At 42.9% G+C, this 21,598-nt stretch overlaps 1 protein-coding gene across 2 annotated transcripts in view; it reads left to right on the top strand.

Moving 5' to 3' along the window:
- Nucleotides 1–4,507: 4,507 nt before the first annotated feature.
- The window catches only part of plppr5a (phospholipid phosphatase related 5a), a 53,765-nt gene continuing 36,674 nt past the window's right edge, over nucleotides 4,508–21,598 (top strand). Inside the window, exons 1-3 of one of the 2 annotated variants that reach the window (XM_077225505.1) lie at nucleotides 4,508–4,527; nucleotides 5,318–5,506; nucleotides 12,803–12,935. In XM_077225505.1, coding sequence (XP_077081620.1) covers nucleotides 5,327–5,506; nucleotides 12,803–12,935 — 313 coding nt within the window. In that variant the 5' untranslated portion in view covers nucleotides 4,508–4,527; nucleotides 5,318–5,326. Of the gene's footprint in view, nucleotides 4,528–4,961; nucleotides 5,507–12,802; nucleotides 12,936–21,598 lie in introns of those variants that run through there. The other variant, XM_077225506.1, reaches the window with a different exon arrangement.

The following is a 21,598-nucleotide window of genomic DNA, read 5'->3' as shown; positions in this document are numbered from 1 at the left end:
CTCAATCTTAAGTTTATCAAGCAACGAGAATACTTTTTCCCGGTTCGACTATAGGTGTCGCCCAGCCCCCAGCTCTAGAATATCTGTCAGCGATCAGCACTCTGTGTCAACGCCTAGGCGGAGCACACACTCATTTAAGAGGAGTCAACACCTAAGTGGATCTGTGCATCTCGGAATATTCACCAAGATGAAAGCAGCCACCATTCAGTGGGCCAACTTCGCTTGTAAACAGCCTTCCCTCTCTCCTGAACAGATAAGAGCTGGTCTGAGGTTCTAAGGCTTGCGTTCTGTGCACGTAACCCACAATGAAGCGGACGGACAGACAAAGCCAGGGCTAGGTCTGCCTCCTCCGGGGCAGCGCTTGCAGGCTCACCACCTGGTCCCAAAGGGAGAGGTAGGAACCTTGGGCACATATCCAGGCCGGGGTCTCAGTTCGTGAGAGTTAGCCGGCCCGAATTCCAGGCACAACTTGTTGACCGAAAGCGAGCAAGTCCCTACCCTGTAGTAGAGACCAGGCGAGTAGGAGACCTGTTTAAAAACAGAATTTTTAACTCACTGTTAAAAGGCAATTCCCTTCCTCCCTCAGGAACCTGACGATCAGACGAGCTTCCGATGCTTCTGCATCATGATGTGCGTCAAGAAAACAGAGGCAACATCATTTTGTGGGTGGAGGAAACAGCCTACTCCAACCCATCTTGCAGGAAAGAGAGCACTGAATGACCGAACGTTCTCAGGATCTCCTCACGGAGAGAAGACTTCGTAGTCTTCGTAGCCCGGAGAGCCAGATCTGTGGTGCGGCGCAGCTCAGCCACCGCCTCAGGGGACATCCCTGCCCCCTGGTCGAGATCCCCCAGCAGGTCGGCCTGGTACGCCTGTAACACTGCCATGGTGTGCAGTGCAGCACTGCCCTGACCTGCTGCCGTTTATGCTCTGCTATTCAAACGAGCCGTTGTTTTCAGCGGTTTGGATGGCAGGGTTGGAGCTTTCAGTGTTGCTGCCCGCCCAGACACGAGATAGTTCGCGAACGTCTCTTCAATGGGCGGCATTGACATGTACCCATGCTCTCCGATCCCCTCAACATCAGCGAAACTGGCCCGCTGATGTCGATGGATACGGGCAGAGTATGGGTTCTTCCATGCCCTCTCGATCTCCATATGAAGATCAGGAAGGAATGGAAGGCTCACCTGAGCTGGTGGTGTATGGCCGGGGAGAAACCGATCGTCGAGCCTACCGCGAGCGGTCTCTCCTCTAGCGCGCTGCCAGGGCAGATGCAGCCTGTCGGCAGCGCGCTCCATCACATCCACCAGCTCTGCATACACGGGGCAGGATGGCTGAGGAGGTTCAGGATCTACCTGATCATAAACCTCCTCAGCCATCTCCTGCGCATCCTGAAGAGCATCAACTGCAGGTACAGTCGGTGAGTAATCTTCCCCATCGACCTGCAGTTCGCCCTCGTCAGCCGTCAAATCATCTGAGAGGTTTACAGCCCTCTCGAGGCGATCGACAAGCTCTATCTGGGAGCCCCATGATGTAAGTCGCCGCTCGGCCTCGGCACGAGCGGGACCCGCACCATGAGGACCAGACGCTGAACCCTCGGACACGGGGCGGCACACTTACGAAAACAATCTGCCTTTGCTGTGCGTTTCATCTTTCTCTTACCTCCTTCCATATACTTTGAATAGCGTTTCAAACAAACAGTCCCTGAAGACGATGAGATGATTTGTCATGTTTGCAAGGCGCCCTTATATACTTCCAGGTCGCACGTTAATCATTTACTCTGATGATTCATGGGCTGTCGCTGGTCAATGTGATTTGATAGTGATTTCAGACACCTGTCACGCCTGAGGCGTTCTCCATAGCGTCGATGACGTATTGTTGAGTTCCCTTCGAAAGGGAACAGCTTAACATTTAATGAATCTATAGCCTATCGGCTAATATTCAAAATGTTTTCCATTAAACATTCGCTGTAGATTGATCTATTTTTAGAGTTTACACTGAAAAAATGCTGTTTTATAAGAAGTCACGGACAATTTTGCGACAGGTAGGATTCAGTCCTCATTCATTTTTATGGTATACGCAAACAGTGATTGACTGTCACACAACTCCGACCAAGTTGGACGTTACGCTTTCTCTAATTGTAGAACCACAGACTCTGGTAATAAGACCATAGCTGGTGTTACAGACAGACTGGGAAGATAGGTGCTGCAATAATCTTAAATATGTGAAAAATCAGAGGTGTCAATTCCAGGGGTCAGAAAGTAAAAGTCCTGCCATATGTTTATTCCAGCCATTAACTCAGCCAGCTGATTTCACTAATTAGTTCTATCTCCTGGCTGAAAGACTGTGCTAATTAGCAAATCCAGGTGATTGGAACAAAATACTGAGGAGGAATTTTACTTTCTGAACCTGGACTTGTCACCTCTGTGAAAAATAATGTGCTTTTTTGTACAAGCAAGTAAGCATGAAAATCTATTCTAGTAGACCCCCAAAACATAATACTTGAGACAGGAAGGTACTGTAGTAAAGGTAGAGGCGTGCCGAAACTACAACCGAAACTAACCCTTAACCCTACCACACGTCCAAATAGGCAGCTTTCGCGACCAATTGTAAAGACCTTTTGGAAGGCCCACTACTTTAGGAATGCCCCCTATACCTTTTGGCATGCCCAATACTCTGACCTGCAGATACCCACACTTGGAATGCTATGAAAAATGGCATAATAGGCCCCCTTTAAACTTTGGGAAAAAATGTATTGAAGTCCGCGTGAACCGGAAGTTGCAACCGAATTTACTTCAGTGTTGTGACGCATTTCCAAGTGAAACAGAATATTGAATAGAGGGCTGGGTTTTATTTTAATGCACCTCCTCTCCATCTCTTCTCGTAGCAGACTGACGGTTGGAGGGGAGTGGTTGAGGATATTCTATCCCAACCATCAAACTGATATCATCAGAGAAGGAACGTCATTCCAGTGCGGAAGCAACTTTTCAGATTTTGATTAAAGTTTACCACAACAAACTATTTTTTTTCTGTGTATTAACTTGCACGGTTTAATTGTTCACCACAAGACTAGTAATGTGCACTAACAAAGTAAATAGGGTCAATCTTGATTTCATGGCAACTTTAAACTATGAAACTAAAATTGACAGTAGGCAATATCATAATGATTGAGTCATTGGCTGCATCCGAAATCGCATACTTCCCTACTAAATAGTTGGCAAAAAAAGAATATATGACAAAAGAAGTATGTCTGAATTCACAGTACTCATTAGCCTGGTTAAAACCAGACACTTCTCAGTCGTAACTGAGTTAGGGTCTGGGGAAGGTTCATTGACAGCTCATTTCCAAAGGGGCGTCACCAACGGACGTCGCTCAAATGCCTCTGGACGCAATTGGATAGACCTTAAAACCAGTCAGATCGATCGTAATCTTGTAAAGGCCGCCTCAACATTTGTGATTGGTGCCTCGATTTGGAAAGATTTGAAATGAGCTTGAATGGGCTCTTCGCCAGACTAACTTGCAGAGCAAATCTAAATTTGCCGGAAGTTCGTCTGGGTTTTCCCAGGCTAAGTACTCATAAAAGATTAGACAAAATGTACCCGGATGATCTCCACTTAGATTCTGAAGTGTGCATACAATGGACAATTTCTATCCAATGAAGCCACGGGAGAGGATTTGTGAATGGTAGTGAAGTATGTATGTCGTGAAGTAATTACTTATTCAAAATAAGTACCTACTCTAGATTATGTGATTTCAGATAAAGCTTTCAACCCATTTGTCCAAATAGGGTGATTTATTTAAGAACGAAGACTGTTCTTATGAATGGGTCATTGAATCATTGACTCACTGGATTGTGTATTCGTTCAAAAACGCTGAATGACTTCTGCTGTGACTGTTTGAATCTATTTTTGTTTGTGAAAAAGAATAAAAGCAGCCTATATTGGCAAAATAAAATATACGTCACTTAATATGAACTAAAACATAGCATATTATTTTTACATTTATTTATAATTTTATACACCATTGGGTATAAAATAGTGATGATCTTAAAAGGAAAAAAATTACATCTGGATGCTGCGATGACAGGTCCTATTTCAAACCCGAACGGTCCGACTTAAAACTGGATAGATGGCCACCCAACTAGACTCACCTTTAGCGCTTGGGCCCTGGCAAGAATACCTTTACTTTATGTAACACTTGTAGTAGCCAGGCCCAGTGGTCTATTTAAAAATATAGTACAATCTAAAGCAAATCAAACACACCGACAGAGTGGAAAAATAAAATGTCAGTAGGATACCTGCTGCGGCGATGAAACAACGTGGAAAAAATTGTTAACTGAATCCAAAATTTTTAATTATTAGTAAACAGACCAGACAAAAAGAAAAACAAACAAATTCGCAATGAAGCTTCAGCATGTGGTAGGCTAAACAAACTTCAAAGCATCCAGACCAGTAGGTGTCAATACAAAACCCACAACAAGCTCTGGCATTATTTTGAGGAATAATAGAGCCGCAGCTGCACAAACAAAACGTAAGTGTAACCTTATATGCACATTTATCTTTCTTACATTTTTATTTAACATGTAGAATCAATGTATTTTTTTTAATGTTATCTGTTTTTAAAATGTGAAACTGCTCAATCTTTTTAAAGTCTAACATACATACATTCACAAGAGGGCAGCATCTCACAGTTCCATATACCTCTTCAAAAATACATCGAAGCCTTTCCTGCATTCCTACATCAACAGTATGCAAATTAAATATCCTGAAGAAAGACATTTTAATTTTTTTGTTATTATTTAAAACAATTATATAATTTTTCAGGCATTATTTCAGTATTTCTGTTTAGAGACAACTGTCAGCTGTTCTTCGTATTTGACCATGTTGTTAATGGAGAGCAACTTGCTTCACTAGTCCTTATGCAATTGAGCTGCAGCAAAGTGAGACTCCAGTTATGAAATATTTGGAGGAGTGATACAACAGCACGAAAGATTCGGTTATCTATAAATAGGCTACTTAAGACAGTTCTATTGCATTTTTTGTGCAGACATCCCATCACTTAAAAAACAGAGGAACGCCTACAGCTCGTGCTGCTGCCCAGCCTGCGCGAGCTCTAAATTCATTTTCATAGACTGCAGCGCACTTTTAAAGCGCCCTGTCACGGACACAATGCGCTACTATTTCTGGCGGATTTATTAGGCAGAATGATGGAATAAGAGGAAATCATGCCAGTGCTATCGTAGGATTAGGAGACGAAGCCGAAGAACCTTTACTTTTTCCCAGGGTCTGTTTGACCCTTATCGACAATGCTTTACTTTCAGTTGGTGATCATGGCCGGTACTGTCATGCTGGCATACTACTTTGAGTACACCGATACTTTCAGCGTGCACATCCAGGGATTTTTCTGTCACGATAATGCCTATACGAAGCCCTATCTCGGACCAGAGGAGTCCGGTGCGATCCCACCAGCTGTCCTGTACGCGGTGGTCGCAGGTGTCCCTGCACTTGTGGTGAGTGTATGATGAAGGATAAAGGAATTTAGAAAGAGCAGTAGGCCTATATAGTTCTTGGCTAGATTTTTATTTATATATATAATAGCGTAATGTCAATTATGTATATTTGATTATGCATACTATATTGCAAATTAATTATCCAGTGTGGTTTCTGATTACAGTCTAACAGTAGCCTATATTTTTGCACCTTTCATGGTGGGTCAGTGTATTAAATTTGGGGTCAGTAAAAGAATCCTTAATCCTTTCATCATCAAGGATGCACGTTGTTACAATTTATAATGTCAACTAAGACGTGTTGCCTAATGTTACAATATATATAAATATAAATGTATATATATATATATATATATATATATATATATATATATATATATATATATATATCAAATAAATACTGTTCTATTAATCAAAGAACCCTGAAAATAAAAATGTATCAAAGATATATTTCCACAAAAATATTAAGCAGTAGGCTACAACCGTTTTCAACTTCGATAATAATAAGAATTTTCTTTCTTACGCATCAGATCAGCATTTTAGAAGGATTTCTGAAGGATCGTGTGACACTGAAGACTGGAGAATTGGCAGGAATAAATGACATTTTTTAAATATATTTAAAAAGAAAACTTATTTTAAGTTGCAATAATATTTCACAATATTACCGTTCAAAAATAGAAAAAAAAAAAAAATTGACACTTAGTAAATGGTCATTTAAATTAACATAGCCTATTCAGAGAAGTTGGTCTTTTAAGAATGAGTAATGTAAGTTGAAAAGATTGCATCTGCAGGGTTGCTGTTCACACTGAATGTTGGAATCTGTCTTTGAGAGTCATTTTTTTGGCTCTGGAGTGGACTCTCTGTGTGCCTACAGTATATTAAAAGAGAATTTATGATGAGCAAGATATTGGCTGCTCCGAGGATCAATTAAAGAGCACCAGGAACACTACTGAGACTCCATGCTCTCATCTCTCATAAGAATTTCAATGGATTTGCTCAATCGATCTGAAAAACTCTGCATGGCCTTATATTAAGGCCATACAAATTCAGCCCCAAATGACTATTATTACATCCCATTTGCTAAAAGCATCCCTTTTGAGCCAAGTGTGGAGTGAAAACTTCTATCTGGTCGCAACAAGCGTGCTCTGCGGTGGACAGTAAAGCTCAGCTATCAGCCTGGCAGGTTCAAAAAGTGCAAGGCTCCAAATATTGCTGGCATGCTTAACTTGGCGGCCATTTCTGATAAGACAACTGATAAGTTTAAGTATCTCAGACTATTAAGCAGAAGTATTTATCCTCATGTTGTTTCAAACTGTGTGACTTTCTTTCTTCTGTGTAATATAAATGACAGTTTCTAAATGACTTACAGAAGAAACTGTAAGTCATTTAGCCATGAAATTATAATTAATGTTGACTGGAGCTTTAAAGTTTAAACACAAAACATTATAAAAGTATCATAAAAAGTGAATGACCCATGTGCTGTATTACAACTCTTTCTGAATTTATACGATAGCTTTTTGTTTGGGAAAAAAAGAAAGAAATTGGAGTTGTTACAATTTTCCCGTCTGGTGAGCTGTTATAATTCAGAGATAAACAGTTTTAATTATGACATACTTAACATAAGACATAATTATAAGTTGTGATTATCATATACAATTTTGAATTTATGCTTTTATGCTTATACTTTTTATCCATCATTTTGTGTCTTTGTCATAACTATGTTTTTATCTCATAATTTCGACTTTGTTATAATTATTACTTTGTCAAAATCTCAACTTGTCTCATAATTTTGAGTTTTATGTCATAAGTATCATTATCTTTATCTTATGTGTTGGCAATGGGGATTTCATAGATTTTGGTTTGTTCATCACATATAGCTTTTTTTATGATACATTTATGTATGGTGCGTTTGTGTACTTTTGAAGCTTGAAAGCTCAAAGTTAATGTAATTGGATGAAAAAAAAAGTATATTCATCAAAATTTCTCTTTTTGTGTTTGATAAAAGGAAAACATCATATGAATTGGGAACGACATGATGATGATTAATTGATGACATAATTTTAGATTTTGTCCAAACTAAGTCATCTCTGTATTAGGAGAAGAATTTAACAAATATACAGTTACTTGCTATGGCACTTGTGATATAGCGTGTATATACTGACCGGTTGTGTCTCAAGCGTCAAAACTGTACAAAGGTAAAAGCAGTCAAACCCTATAATAACAGTTAAAACCTTCTGTGTGGCAGGTTTTTGCCATTTAAAACTGGCAAGACACAAAGGTAAAAGCACACTGAAAAATGATGGAGGCTTTAGCAGGTCAGCATGTATAAGTACTCTGAAACCAAACAACAAAACATCTCTTTTATGATATAGAGGTAATATGTGCTTTCAGATCGCTTATATATGCTAACCTGCTAAAGCTAATGTGAATTCGCCACGTTAACTAACACAACTCTTTGTTTAAAAGTGACTTGTTTGAGCCTCACACATCACTACACTATTGACAATTTTTTTGTCAAAATTTTGCTAATGTAATGTGACTGCACCTTTAGACAACCCTTTCAAGTGGGCTCAGATGTGGTTCGCTAGTGCACACGCAAGTTTGGGAAAGCACCCTGATAGCTACATTTCTTAAATCTTATAGTTAATCTTCTCAAGTGTTGTAGTTAAAACTTAAAATTTAGCTGAATGCCCGTTAAAAGAGGAGATTGTCTTCTTGACCCTAGGCCATGTGTTGCTGGAGGCAAAAGGCAGATTCATAGAATTCTTCCTTTGGGCTGTATCTCACATTCTTCATATTAAATATGACAACAAATAAAAAATAAATGAAAGAATTTTTGGACGGCCCATATGACAGTAAGAGGAACCGTCTCACTCATCAGGCTTGGCTGTATGACATATATGGGCCAGGATGGCTTGATGTCTATTAGAAATGAACAGTGAGTCATGGCAATTCATGATCACAGTCTCAAGTTGCATTTGTTAAGAAATATGAATTCCTTTTGTAGAATTATTATTATTATTAATTATGAAAATGTGTACATTCATAAATCTCATAATTTGCCATTTTATGTATTATTTTCTGCTGATCTAAAAGAATATGCCATACAAGTGAAGTAAATAAGAAATTTGTCATTCTGTAATATTATTCTGTAGAAAGAAGCAACCACCACACATAATTTATCTGACTTCTAAATTTTATTAATAAATACAATAAATAATAAATACAATTTGTATTTCTGAGCTTATTGTACATACCTCAGATGTAATCAATAAATAGAAGAGTTTCATACTGCAGTACTAACAAGTGATGTCACAGTGATATATCCTCAGACTCTTGGCGTAGAGTTCCCACTTCAAAAGCTCGCTCAGCCGTGCTAATATTGAGATATTACTGCTGTTGTAACCTGGAGTTTCCTGCACTGTTGAGTTTAGCGGAAGAGTTCACAAGTTCACCTGTCACTTCCTGTGATTTTTCACATTGGTAGAAGTATTGGAATACAGGTACCAGGCTCCGATGCAGCTTAACTCTTCACATTCTGTGAACTGGTTAGCTGTGACGTGAAACAAAGTTGCAAATGAGTAACCTGTCAAGCGTTTTATTGAGGCTGCTATAGGTAGCAAGAAAACAGGAGGTGTACACATTAACGAAATCATGTATTTAAGTTACAACAAAAAAACTTTCTGGTGTTTTTTTGATAAGTCTCAGGAAAAAGGGCTCGACAAGTTTATGTAACCGGTCCTACTCGACCAACTCAGAGCGGGATTCGGAATGGGGTCTCCGGCATGGGAGTCAAGTCAAGTCAAGTCATCCTCATTTATATAGCGCTTTTAAAGGGATACTTCAGCTCTGGGAACATGAATGTGTATTTAATAGTGATCATTTATATAGTAGAAATGTGAAATTATTTTTTAAATTGAAGCATTCTAGACTGAGAAAAGGCAGAAAATGTATTTTTTACTCATGTGGCTGAAAGACAACAACTCCCAGAATGCACTTGCTTTGCTGCCCTTACGAGGCCAGGCCACTCCCAAACCACGCCTACCGGTTACAGGCGGCAGTATCCGAAAAATTTCTCCACACATTCTCTAGGCTAATACATACTCTAGTAACAGTAAAGGTTTAAAGGTTTATAAAAAGAACCACAACCGATGGGAGTTATAACTTTTATATTAACTTAAAATTAATATTAACACTTTTACACTCAAAGCTCTTCCAGAGCTTCGGCTGTTTCCTTATATTCATTCACAGTATTGTCAGTCAGGAGCTGGATATTTCCGTCTGATGTCCTGGACAACACAGGTGGGCAAAACGAGACGATAGTCTTTACCAAGTCGCTCGCCTTGCTGGAACCATTCCATAAAGTGACGATAGGCTGTTAGGCGATATTGTCTACAAAACAGTAAGCACAACGTTAGCAATGCGAACTATTTGCACACAGTATACTATCATAGATGTAAATATAACAACAATAGCTCAGCTGACTAACGTTACGAGGGAAGAACATTGTGATAATGCCGGGTGTCCAAACTCTGTACATTACGTCTTGGTAAAAAAAAGAAAAACAAACCAAATAACGTTACTCACTTTACACTAAGCCGTCCGTTTGTCCCTGCGGGCTTTGGCTGGCGTTTCCAATTTATCTCGTCCAGAAGAAAATGGGATCGTTGAAATTCGCGACAGCAATAGGACTCTCTATCTGTTTCCATAGGCGCACAGCGTGAGCACTGACAGCTCCAGTCCGCCCCAGCTGGAGTCTGGCCGGGCTCGAGTCAGGTCTTGCTCCCCTGCTGCAGCAGCTGCTCCGGCCGCATCTTGTTCCTCCATCTCCCGCAACTGTTCATCGCTGTATTGCGGCTCGTACAGGTAGCCGCGAGCATCAGATTCGCGCAACTGATCTTCGAAATCCCCTTCTGTCATTTCAACTTCTAAACTAACGTTACCTTCCGCTATCGTGATTAGCCCACTATACAAACTTTATACACAGAGCAAGAGCCTGTTAGCTTAGCTTCTACAGAAAGATGGCTGACAATATCTTACTTTCTGTGAGTGAGATCCCGCCCCATATGGGCGTAGTGAAAACATGCGGAACTAGCTACTAGTACTGGCTGTAGTTTTAAGCCTCTGGCCCAAAAATTTTTTCCAGACTAAAAATACATAAATCTCTCATATCAGGGGGAAATGAGGGGGGGAAGCAAGGCAATTCGAAAATACTACTGGTTTTCTATTAATACAAATCTTAATGCTAAATCCTGAAGTAACCCTTTAACAATGTAGATTGTTTCAAAGCAGCTTTACAGAGATAAACATATAGTTTAAGGTAACAGAGATTGGTTTGGTTTTATAGTGGCTCTTGAAAAATGTTTTTTCCAGCTAAAGTTAGTTTTGATTGATTCACTTCCGTCTAAATAATCATTTGTTATTAAATTAGGGGCCGCTAAGACGACACCGTTCTCTCTAAACAGACTTTAAACGTGAAGCTGTGATAGACGCTGATGGGGTTTACATGCGCATTAAGAATTGATTCTATAGTTATGTGCGTTTGAATATATGTGCGCAGGTTTGTAATTGCTTACAAACCAAGCCTAAACAAACTACTTGTCTATAAATTTTGATGCAGAATTTTTATTTTATCTTATCACTTTGGGTAGGTACTCGAACCGAAAAATTCCACAACGCTTTATCTGTAGAGTGGTATAGGGATCCTCCATAGGGAGAGACTAGTTGGCACTTCAGCACTGCATTGTCATCAGGTCCAGGCGAAAGTCCTTCGTCAGATCTGGAAACGGCCTGGATCCAGCAGGCTGCGGGAAAACCTCGGGATAAAAAAAGACACTAAAATTAGCGTAGATGCCATTCTTCTTTTGATGTAACGAGTACATCAGGATATGAGGGAAGTGTTCCCAGTTCCGGCTGACCTAATCTAAGCAGCCTAATATTGAATTATAGAAGTCTATAGAGTGTTATGTGAATGCTAGGTCAAAGAGATGTGTTTTTAGTCTAGCTTTGAACTGACAGACTGTGTCTGCTTCCCGGACAATGTTAGGAAGATTGTTCCAAAGTTTTGGTGCTAAATAGGAAAAGGATCTACCGCCAGCAGTCGATTTATATATTCTAGGTATTATCAACTGGCCGGAGTTTTGAGATCGCAATAGACGTGAAGGACTATAATGCGTTAAGAGCTTGCTCAAGTACTGGGGAGCTAAACCATTTAGTGCTTTGTAAGTAATCAGCAATATTTTGAAATTTATACGATGTTTAATGGGGAGCCAATGCAGTGTTGACAGAACCGGGCTAATATGGTCGTACTTCCTGGTTCTGGTAAGAACTCTAGCGGCTGCGTTTTGAACTAGCTGTAGTTTGTTTATTAAGCGTGCAGGGCAACCACCCAGTAGAGCATTACAATAAACTAGCCTTGATGTCATGAACGCATGAACTAGTTGTTCCGCATTTGTCAATGAGAGCATATGACGTAATTTAGATATATTTTTAAGATGGAAAAATGCGGTTTTACAGACACTAGACACATGACTTTCAAATGAAAGGTCAATACATAAAGGTTATGAAAAAGATCCTGGGTTTCCCATGGGTTTCTCAAGAGATTTTTTTTTGTCAAAATACATGCAAAATAATATAGAGAATTCCTTATATGACAGGAATTCTAACTTTTTCATATATCAACGTATGTTGTCACAAAACCCCCATAGCCGTCTACAGCTTTATTCTTTCAAACCTATCCAGCTCTAATTGCGAGTGTTTTTTTTTTTCATAGTTCCTTTGCCCCAGGTGTCCCTGCCAGTTTGGCAAAATCAGGTTCAAGACCTTGCTGGGAACTGTCATCTGGCCAGCAGAAAATCAGACCTCCAATCATTTCCATTGTGTTCATGAATTGGTCTTTATTCTTCTTCCAGTGTTACAAATAGCCGAAATACAGCCTGTTTTCTTGATTTTGCCTTCAAGCCGAGAATTAGATTTTTGCTTAATTTACATCTTAGATCTAAGTCATTGGTCTCAAACTCAATTCCTGGAGGGCCAGAGCTCTGCACGGTTTTGCACCAACCCTAATCAAACACACCTGATTCAGCTAATCAAGGTCTTCAGGATTGCTAGAAACTTCCTTGCAGGTGTGAGTTTGAGCTGGTCCGAGCTAAACTGTGCAGAGCTGTGGCCCTCCAGGAATTGAGTTTGGAACCACTGATCTAAGTAAAGATCAAGGAAAAAGCAAAAAAAGAGAGAGGGAGGGTCTACAAACGAAATGTGCCATTAAAAGCCTTGTTTGGTTTTTGGTTTTGTCCGCAGATTACAGTGACAGAGTCCGTGCTCTTCTTGCTGCAGTATGTCTCTGAAGATCTAGACAACCGAGAGAAGATCATAGTGATGGGCGACTGTTGTTACCTCAACCCTCTGGTCCGAAGGACATTTCGCTTTCTTGGTATGTCTTCACAGGCTGGAGCGTCACTAATTAGGACAAATGTAGATTTAGACTTTTTATTTTCTTGTGCATTTGCGCCTGCAGCAGAAGAAATGGCAAATCGAGATGTCAGGCAGACAAACAGTACTTGCAAGTTTCTTGTGTGGGGCAGACGCTCATGGTTCATGTCAAAGCATTCTATTAAATTATTTATAATATTTCTTGTGCAGAGAGGAGTTAAAGGGGAAGACTATGGAATGTTACTTGCACTAAAATTACACCAGACTAGATATTAGCTCCCATAACTCCAGCAAACACTAAAAGGGAAGCATACTCTCCCCCACAATATATTTAATTTAGTGACTCCATTATATTTAAACTGAACAAAATTATAAACGCAACACTTTTGTTTTTGCCCCCTTTTTTCATGAGCTGAACTCAAAGATCTAAGACTTTTTCTATGTACACAAAAGGCCTATTTCTCTCAAATACAAAGTGTAAGGAACCTGGATCAGGCTTTGGGGATATGTATTCAAAAATTAGTAATTTTTCAATTAATAATTATTCATACGGGTTTGACCCAGATAATCATGCATGTTAAATCTCCCAAAAGGGGATAATATGTTCCCTGCATCTGCATTCATATATGTACCTAGACAATTAACCACAAAGGATTATAATTAATTGTATATGTAGACTATATTTTACAGACAGGTTATAATCAGCTCAATTGTATATCAATACTTAATCAAAACGGATTATAATTAAATATTTTAAATATCAATTATGTCTATCATAGATCGATCATCAGGATAATCTTTAAGGGGATTAATTTATGATCGAATGTTTGTCCAGTAAACCTGATGATTCGATCTCATTAAACCTCACAAAATGATCCTACTTTATAGACTTTCAAGAGAAGTTATTCCTCTGGCACAAGTAACAACTTTCCTGTTCTATAACGAGACCTCTTTTAGTATCAATAAATTTGTAAAGCACGTAGCTGGATCGTAACATTAAACGGACTTGTATATGAGCGAGAGACAAAATCAATAGATTAAAAGTTACGTATACCGGTTATAACAAACAATAAATGTATTTACAAACACAATAATGGCAACGACACAATGAAAGAGAATGCATCAATAAAGAGAGCGAATCAGAGAGAGAGAGAGAGAGAGAGAGAGAGAATCTGGAAGGATCAGTGGCAAATTACAGACCTCAAAACCTTTGAGAGACAACACGGAAAAACACATCTTAATACTCTAAAAGCTCGATACAAATATATACTTGCACAGTTGCTCGTTGTGTGGCTGCTTCGAAGGCATGTGGATTTGTTCCGTGGGAGAGTCACGTGGTCTGCAGATGGTCTGGAGCGCGCACTTTCAAACAAAGGTGAAAAGGTCTGGGACGTACATACACCAAAGAAACGATTCAAGCTAAGTTCACTTACTCGTCTGAGGAAATTAACAAAGTAGAAAGGAAAAATAAAACTTAAACAAACAAAAGAAAAGATTCCCGGAGGGGAATCACACGGAGCAGTTACATGATGCGAAGAGAGGAGAAGTAAGAGAGAGAGAAGAGCGATGAACTGTTCTCTTTAAGGAACTCAGTCCACGCCTCTGTGGAGTGCCACTGACCAATAATCATTCAGCAAACCTTGAGCAGGAAAGTTCCTTTGTCCTGTCGGGAGGCTCATTTGCATGGTTTATGACAGTGTCAGAATTTAGTCAGAATCACTCTAAATATGGTACAGCATAGTAAAATACATTTTACGCTATGTTCATATACATATATGGCTTGGCCAAGTCGAGAGATGTCGTTTGATACCACTCAGTCTGTTTGTTCCCTTTCAGTCGATAACGTCAGACGTAGTCGACGTCGACTGAATTGGGATCTCGCTAGAGAGCCTATCCTCTTCGAGTACTATTGAACGAGCCAATGTAATTGGCGTGCGTGATTCGCATCACACACTCCGCTCCCCGCGGCGCGGGTATAAATACGGAAGTGGATGCACGCACTAGTTGCCTTTCGCTTCGGAGCCGATCGTTTGATGTCTCTGAGAGTGCTGTTGTCTACAACGAGCGAGTGTGTCGTTGTTCTTCAGGAAGACTCTCCCAGTGCTGGTGTTCTACAGCGCGAGTGCAGCGGTGATCGCGAACTTTGAGCTCTCAACTGCTGTTTTAACAGCAACAAATTTCTAAATGTTTGTGTGTGTTGATGGCTGGTTAGAGGGCGGAAAAGTGAGTGCTTCACTGTTTCAGTTCTCTGTTCAGTGTTGCCGCGGTCATTCCCCTGTGTGCTCCGGCACTGGTGACGGTCCCGGATGCGGACAAGGTTCGTTTCCTGGTCTCCCCAATTTCCCAGTTTGGGCTGGTCGGCAATGCAGTGGAGAACTGCATCCAACAGTTCTCTGCTGCTCAAGCGCAGACGGAGGTCATCCGGCACATCCTGCCCTGGTGGCCAGCTGCTGCCTCCACCCGCCGCCGGTGGCAGCTCCTCCGCCTGCTCGTCGCCGTGGGCGTTCCCCGGCCGCCGCTCCTGCTGGCCCTCCGCAGCAGCCTCCACCCAGGCCTCAGCATGGAGCCGGCCGCAGTAGAGACGCCCAGCCCCGCTCCAGGCGCTGCCAAGCCAGGTGGCAAGCGACAGCGAAAGCATTCCGGAGCGGGCCGCCCAGGAATGGATGAGATGCTCTTGGAGTGGCACGATCACTCCCTCCCCCCGTGTGAGGGCCGGGTGGAGCCTTTGTTTGTGTGTGTGTCTGTTCCGCCGCTGGCTTCCTAAAAAAAAAAAAAAAAAAAAACCGGGGCAAGCGGTACCCTCACTTCAAAGAGAGAGCAATTTCATCTGTTCCTGGGTCCCAAGAGGGCCAGTCTGGCGGGTGTGATCCTGTATAGCCTTACACCCCTCGGCTCCCCCTTGGTCGCCAGCAGGCAGCTTGGTGCGTTCGAGGACCCGGTCATCCGCCTTCTCACGCGCCCCCTGCCGCTTGTGGAGACACGTAAGTGTAGCACAGCACACTAAAACCACTCTCTCTACTTTGCTGCCCCACCTCAGGCTCGGCTACCCCGCTCAAGTCAGTGATAGTCATCACATTAGGTGTTGACCAGACGTGCTCCTGAAAATTCAGTGATATTCATCACACCGAGTGTTGAGCAGTGCTCCTGACTTGTGCGTGCTTATCTTATCCTGCTGGCGAAGGATTTGATATAGCCGCTCCTCCAGCCGGTACGAAGGCCAGTTGTAAACTCGTTCTTCGTGCTACTAGGTGGTGGGTCGTGACCATCTTGGCCCAAGATTGGTCTGCAGCTCCGACCTGAAAGACATGTGCTTAAAAACAGATCTCTACCTTCCGCACCACAGGCCATCCTGTGGGTTGCGTGTAAGGGTGGAGTATCAGTACAGTGTCCTTCCCTTCGAGTGCTCCAGAGCCCGTTGGGTCTTCAGGTCAACTGGAAGAGAGTAATCTCGCCCACGGGCTGAGTATCTCTTTTTCAGTTTTGGAGATGGACTCGGTCTAACACGTCTCTCCAATGAGAATGTGTTCAGTTGTGTTCAGTTGGTGTTTGAAGTGAGAAAGGGTCCCACTGAAAGAACTTTCAGAGGCTCCTGGGGTATATGGTAGTTGCAGCCATTTGCTTCCTCCATATGTGACCGCTTCAGCGCTAGCTTCATGATCGAGTCCCAGGGTGACCGTGGCAGAGCAGCTCACCCTGTGTGACTATAGTTCATCCCGGTCTGCTGCCAAACCCTCTTCAACAGAGGGGCCATGTACAAGGGGCGTGTTTTAACGGGGGCCTGGGCGACCCTCGACTACACGGGCATTCGGGCCTGAAGCTGTTAGACATTGCGACCGTTGCACAAGCTTCCCTTACATGTCACAACTCACCCGTCACCTCCTCCTTGGAGTCAGACGCTTCTGAGGACGCTTTGTTCCACTCTTCCCGCTCTACTCAATCGTGCCGTCATCGAGCCTCACGACAGTTATAGCCAGGGCAAGTGGAGACTCCATCCCCTGGGTCCAGCTGGGTCATGACCATTCCGGGGCCGCTCAGTTGCCCCTCCGGTTTCGTCTTCCTGCCAGTGTTTGTACAAACCGAGCGGACTACCCTTGGACAAACACTGGCTCTCAGCTGCCCCAGGGGCCCGCAGAAATGCGTTTAGCCCCAGTGAGCCTTCTAAAAGCGACTGCGACTCATGGTCGCCTTGCGCCTGCTCAAGTCAGTGAATTCATCACACTTCATGTTGAGCAGAAATGCTCCTGAAACTCAGTGAAGTTCATCGCACTCAGGTGTTGAGCAGCAATGCTCCTGTAGCTCAGTGAGTTCATCACACTCAGGTGTTGAGCAGAAATGCTCCTGTAGCTCAGTAAATTCATCACACGCAGTGCTGAGCGGAAATGCTCCTGGTGCTCAGTGAAGTTCTTCGCACTCAAGGGTTGAGCAGAAAATCTCCTGAAGCTCAGTGAGTTTATCACACTCAGGTGTTGAGCAGGAATGCTCCTGAAGCTCAGTGTACTTATCACACTCAAGTGCTGAGCAGAAAATGCTCCTGAAGCCCAGTGATCTTCACATGTTGTGTTGAGCAATGCTCCTGTCTTTTTGCGCCCGTCGCTTGCACGTACGTGCCAAGTCAGGAGAGGAACAGGTCTTCATAGTTGCCCCTTATTGGCCCAACTAGACCTGGTTCCCATCGACAGCCTTCCTGACTTCCCCTGAAAACTCTTTCAGGGACGGGGCACGATGGCACCCGCGTTCTTCCCCCGGAGATTCCGGGCGGTCTTACATCTGAACGCGGAGGTTCAGGTGGCTATCACAGGGACATGTGATAGTTACCATCACTTCTGCGAGCACCCCCTAGAGATGGGTAGCGTGCTTACGCCTTTAGAAGTGGAACCTAGTCGTTGAGTGCGTCTTTTTCTCCAGAGGAGATCCTGAAAGCTTTCGATCACTTCAGTGCTCTCTTTCCTGCAAAATGGGTTGGAGTAGGCTGTTTTCCTTCACCCTCAAAATGATGTTGCCTCGGTGTTTAAACGACGCTCATCGTGTTGCAGAAGTGTGCAGAAGCACGTTCTGATCGTCAGGTTCCTGAGGAGCAAGGTCTTGTAAATCCTTGCGTCCCTCTTTATCCTCTTGGGCCTTGTCCCTGGTGCGACTGCACTGCAGAGACCGCCCCTAAGCCACTGCAGGCAATGAGTTAAAAATTCTGTTATATCAGTTCTCCTGCTCGCGTGGTCTCTACTAGAGGGTAAGGACTTGCTCGCTTTCGGTCAACGTATTGTGCCTGGAGTCTGGGCCGGCTAACTCTCACAAGCTGAGACCCCGGCTCGGATTCTGCCCAAGGTTCCTACCTCTCCCGTAATAGGAGCAGGTGGTGAGCCTGCAAGCGCTGCCCTGGAGGAGGCAGATCCAGCCCTGGCTTCTCTGTCCGTTCGCTTGGGCGTGTACAGAATGCAAGCCATAGACCTCAGACCAGCTCTACAAATATCTGTTGGAACTCAGCAGAGAGGGAAGGCTGTTTCCATGCAAAGTTGCACTTAGTGCTTGCCTTCATTTCGGTAAAAATCCGAGATGCAACATGTCCACTTAGGTGTTGAGCTCCTCTATGATGAGTGTAAAGTGCTCCGCCTGGGCGTTGACGATATGCTTTGCTAAACAGATTCTAGAGTTGGGGCCTGGGCGACACCTAGTTGAACCGCTGCTTCCCGTGGGCTCCCTTCTCATGAAGCCAGTTTCACCGTGAGCCCGGTTCAAGTGTCGGCTTGCTGCGCCATTCCCCTCCTATGGACTGGATACGTGCGCCTTTCTACTCCAGTTGAGTTCCCTTAAAATTAAACCCTGTTGAGTTCCTCCACACCCCTCCGACGTCTGACGTGCGGAACGTCTGGTGTTAGGCCTACCACTCGTAAGCAGTGTGGAACCTGTGTTAGGCTGGGTCCATATGTTGCGGTCCCTACGGCGACCCCATATGTGTATTCTTCCACGATACGGCTCCCTGCGGCGAGCCCGTGTCTTCCCTCGGCAGAGTCTCTCTGCCGTCACTGTCCGGTGTGTCTCCCCCCGTCTTAGGCTGGAGCCAACCCAGTGACATTCCATATGTTAGACTGCCCGGTTTCCGCCCAGTTCATATGTGTATTCTCCACGTTACCTCCCTCTGGGTTGGATGTGGCTTCCGCAGCATCCCTTCCTTCCAATGTACGGGGAACGCTTTCCCAGTGGTCCTGTAGGAACAGCAGTGACTTCCCTTGCCTAAGCCCTGTCCTTCCCCGCCTTAAATTTGCAGGGGCATCAGGAGGCTTTGGTTTAGGCACTGGAAGGTGGCAGCGTTAGTGGCGTGTTCAAAGGGTGATCCCAATTCAGTCGACGTCGACTACGTCTGACGTTATCGACTGAAAGGGAACGTCCTGGTTGCGTATGCAACCCACCGTTCCCTGAAGGAGGGAACGGAGGACGTAGTCCCCTTGCCACTACCGCTGGACCACCGCTGACCCCGGGTTACTCTCGGCTCCTCAGCGAAAAGCAACTAGTGCGTGCATCCACTTCCGTATTTATACTCGCGCCGCGGGGGCGGAGTGTGTGATGCGAATCACGCACGCCAATTACATTGGCTTGTTCAATAGTACTCGAAGAGGATAGGCTCTCTAGCGAGATCCCAATTCAGTCGACGTCGACTACGTCCTCCGTTCCCTCCTTCAGGGAACGGTGGGCTGCATACGCAACCAGGACGTTACGCATACAAGGATATATAGATAGTGTATATATACTCTTAGACTTTTATAGAAGTCAGCTAGGTCAACTACATAACTAACAGTCCTAGATAGACTCGTGCACAGTATAAAATTCAAACATACAGGAATACATCATGTTTACATTCATGTGCATGTATATAGTCATTCAGAGTTTGTCTAACACATCTAGAGAAGTCATGATTACACTAAAATGGCAATAAAACACCTGGGTATGAAGGAAAATATCGTATTCTTTCCAGAATTAGTCAAGTGTCACGGAACGGTTGAACGGAGATGAGGATACAAGAGCAGGATGAGATGAGGTTTATTAAATAATACAAAATAAAACAGGCTATAAACAAAACAACCCCGAGGGGGAAAAACAAGAGAGGTTTCAGGCAAAAACAGGTAACACAAGGAAACAGGAAACATTGACAACGAACCAGCACAGGACTACAAACACAGGGAGGCTAAATAGGGGAACAAACAAAGGAGGGTAACGAGCAGTACAGGTGGGACAAATTAACCAATAATCTGATAACAAGATGGGCGGGGTTAGACAATAGACAGGAGAGCACATGGCACAAGAAATAACAAGACAGTCATGTGCTCACAACAGACCAGAAACACAAACACATGACAACGTGACATCAAGTTACAGATTTCAATGAAGGAATGTCTGTTTATGTGTGTGCGTTTTGGAGAGAGCTTTCTCAGTCTCTTCGGAGAGCCGATTAAAATCTCTCTGAAGCTCGGACCTAGAGCTGGGGGGAATGTGTAGACCGTTCTGGCATCGCTCTGAGTGCCACAAAAGTGTCGAAAGGGCCATCTTCCCCAGACTTTTTGGCGCTGAGCTGGTTAACCCTCTGGGGTCCAGAAACGCGCCGGCGCGTTTTGCTGTTTTTTTTCCACATAGCAGCAACATAGACTTAAAATACTACATCATTTTTGGTCATATATATAAAATCAAAACATGATTATAAACTATAGAGGGTCTTCTTTTTTTGTGTACACTCACATTAACATCAAAACCATGTGCTTTTGTAAAATAAAGAAAATAAACAGGTTGTGCTTTCTGCCTCTCTGTCTCCGTTAAATTTTTTTCTGGTGCACGTCTCTAAACTTAAACAAAGCTCAGCGAATACTATTCACACAAGCACGAGCAATATATCTTTATAATCATTTAAGTTTGTACTTTTAAAATATCTAATTCAAAACTAAAATAAATATTCTCTGTTTATGTAATCTATAAAAAAAGAGAGAGGTGTCAGCCGATCTCATTATCGTTCTCTCAGCTCATTATTCTGCTAATGTGACACGCCCACGGAGAGCGCGCGGTATTCAAACGCAAATGATCTGAAGCAACACATGCAAACGTGTCAACGCCCGTCATAAACGCGATAACACAACAGATGTAATCATCAGATTAATGTACTATTTCTTCTTGCGAGGCTGTGTGAGGGGACATTTACCTCAGAACATGTGCTGGTTTATTTTCATTTCGAGGAGCAACGGATCCATCTGATAAGTACGTTTTTTATTATTATTGTTCTAATCGCGATATCATAGTGTATGTAAACCGCAAAAAGACTGTTTAAATATGAATCGCGTCTGTGTGTGAGTGAATGAACTGAACAGTTTTTACCAAACCCTATTGCTATACTGAGATGAGTGAAAATCGACTGAAATATGTTGAAATAACGTTAAAATTTTGCTTTGTATTAGCAACGTATTAAACAGCAAATTAATATTTATATGCCCTAATATAGGCTCATAAAAACAACAAACGATATGCCTATGTTACAGACGAAATATGAAATACACCATTTCGTTGACTAGTTTTGGATAGATTATTAACTGTTTACTGTAAACTAGACTACTGCCACATTGAATAAGCTTTTGTTCACCAATTTCTGCTCAAATGTTATATATTAGGCTATGTTTGTTTTGTCAAAAA

This window comes from Siphateles boraxobius, unplaced genomic scaffold (genome assembly GCF_051911475.1).
Source record: "Siphateles boraxobius isolate OS27281-9 unplaced genomic scaffold, OSU_SipBor_1 1, whole genome shotgun sequence".
Lineage (NCBI taxonomy): Eukaryota > Metazoa > Chordata > Actinopteri > Cypriniformes > Leuciscidae > Siphateles > Siphateles boraxobius.
The sequence above is the reverse complement of the archived record's forward strand: the minus strand, read 5'-3'. Positions and strand labels throughout refer to the sequence as shown.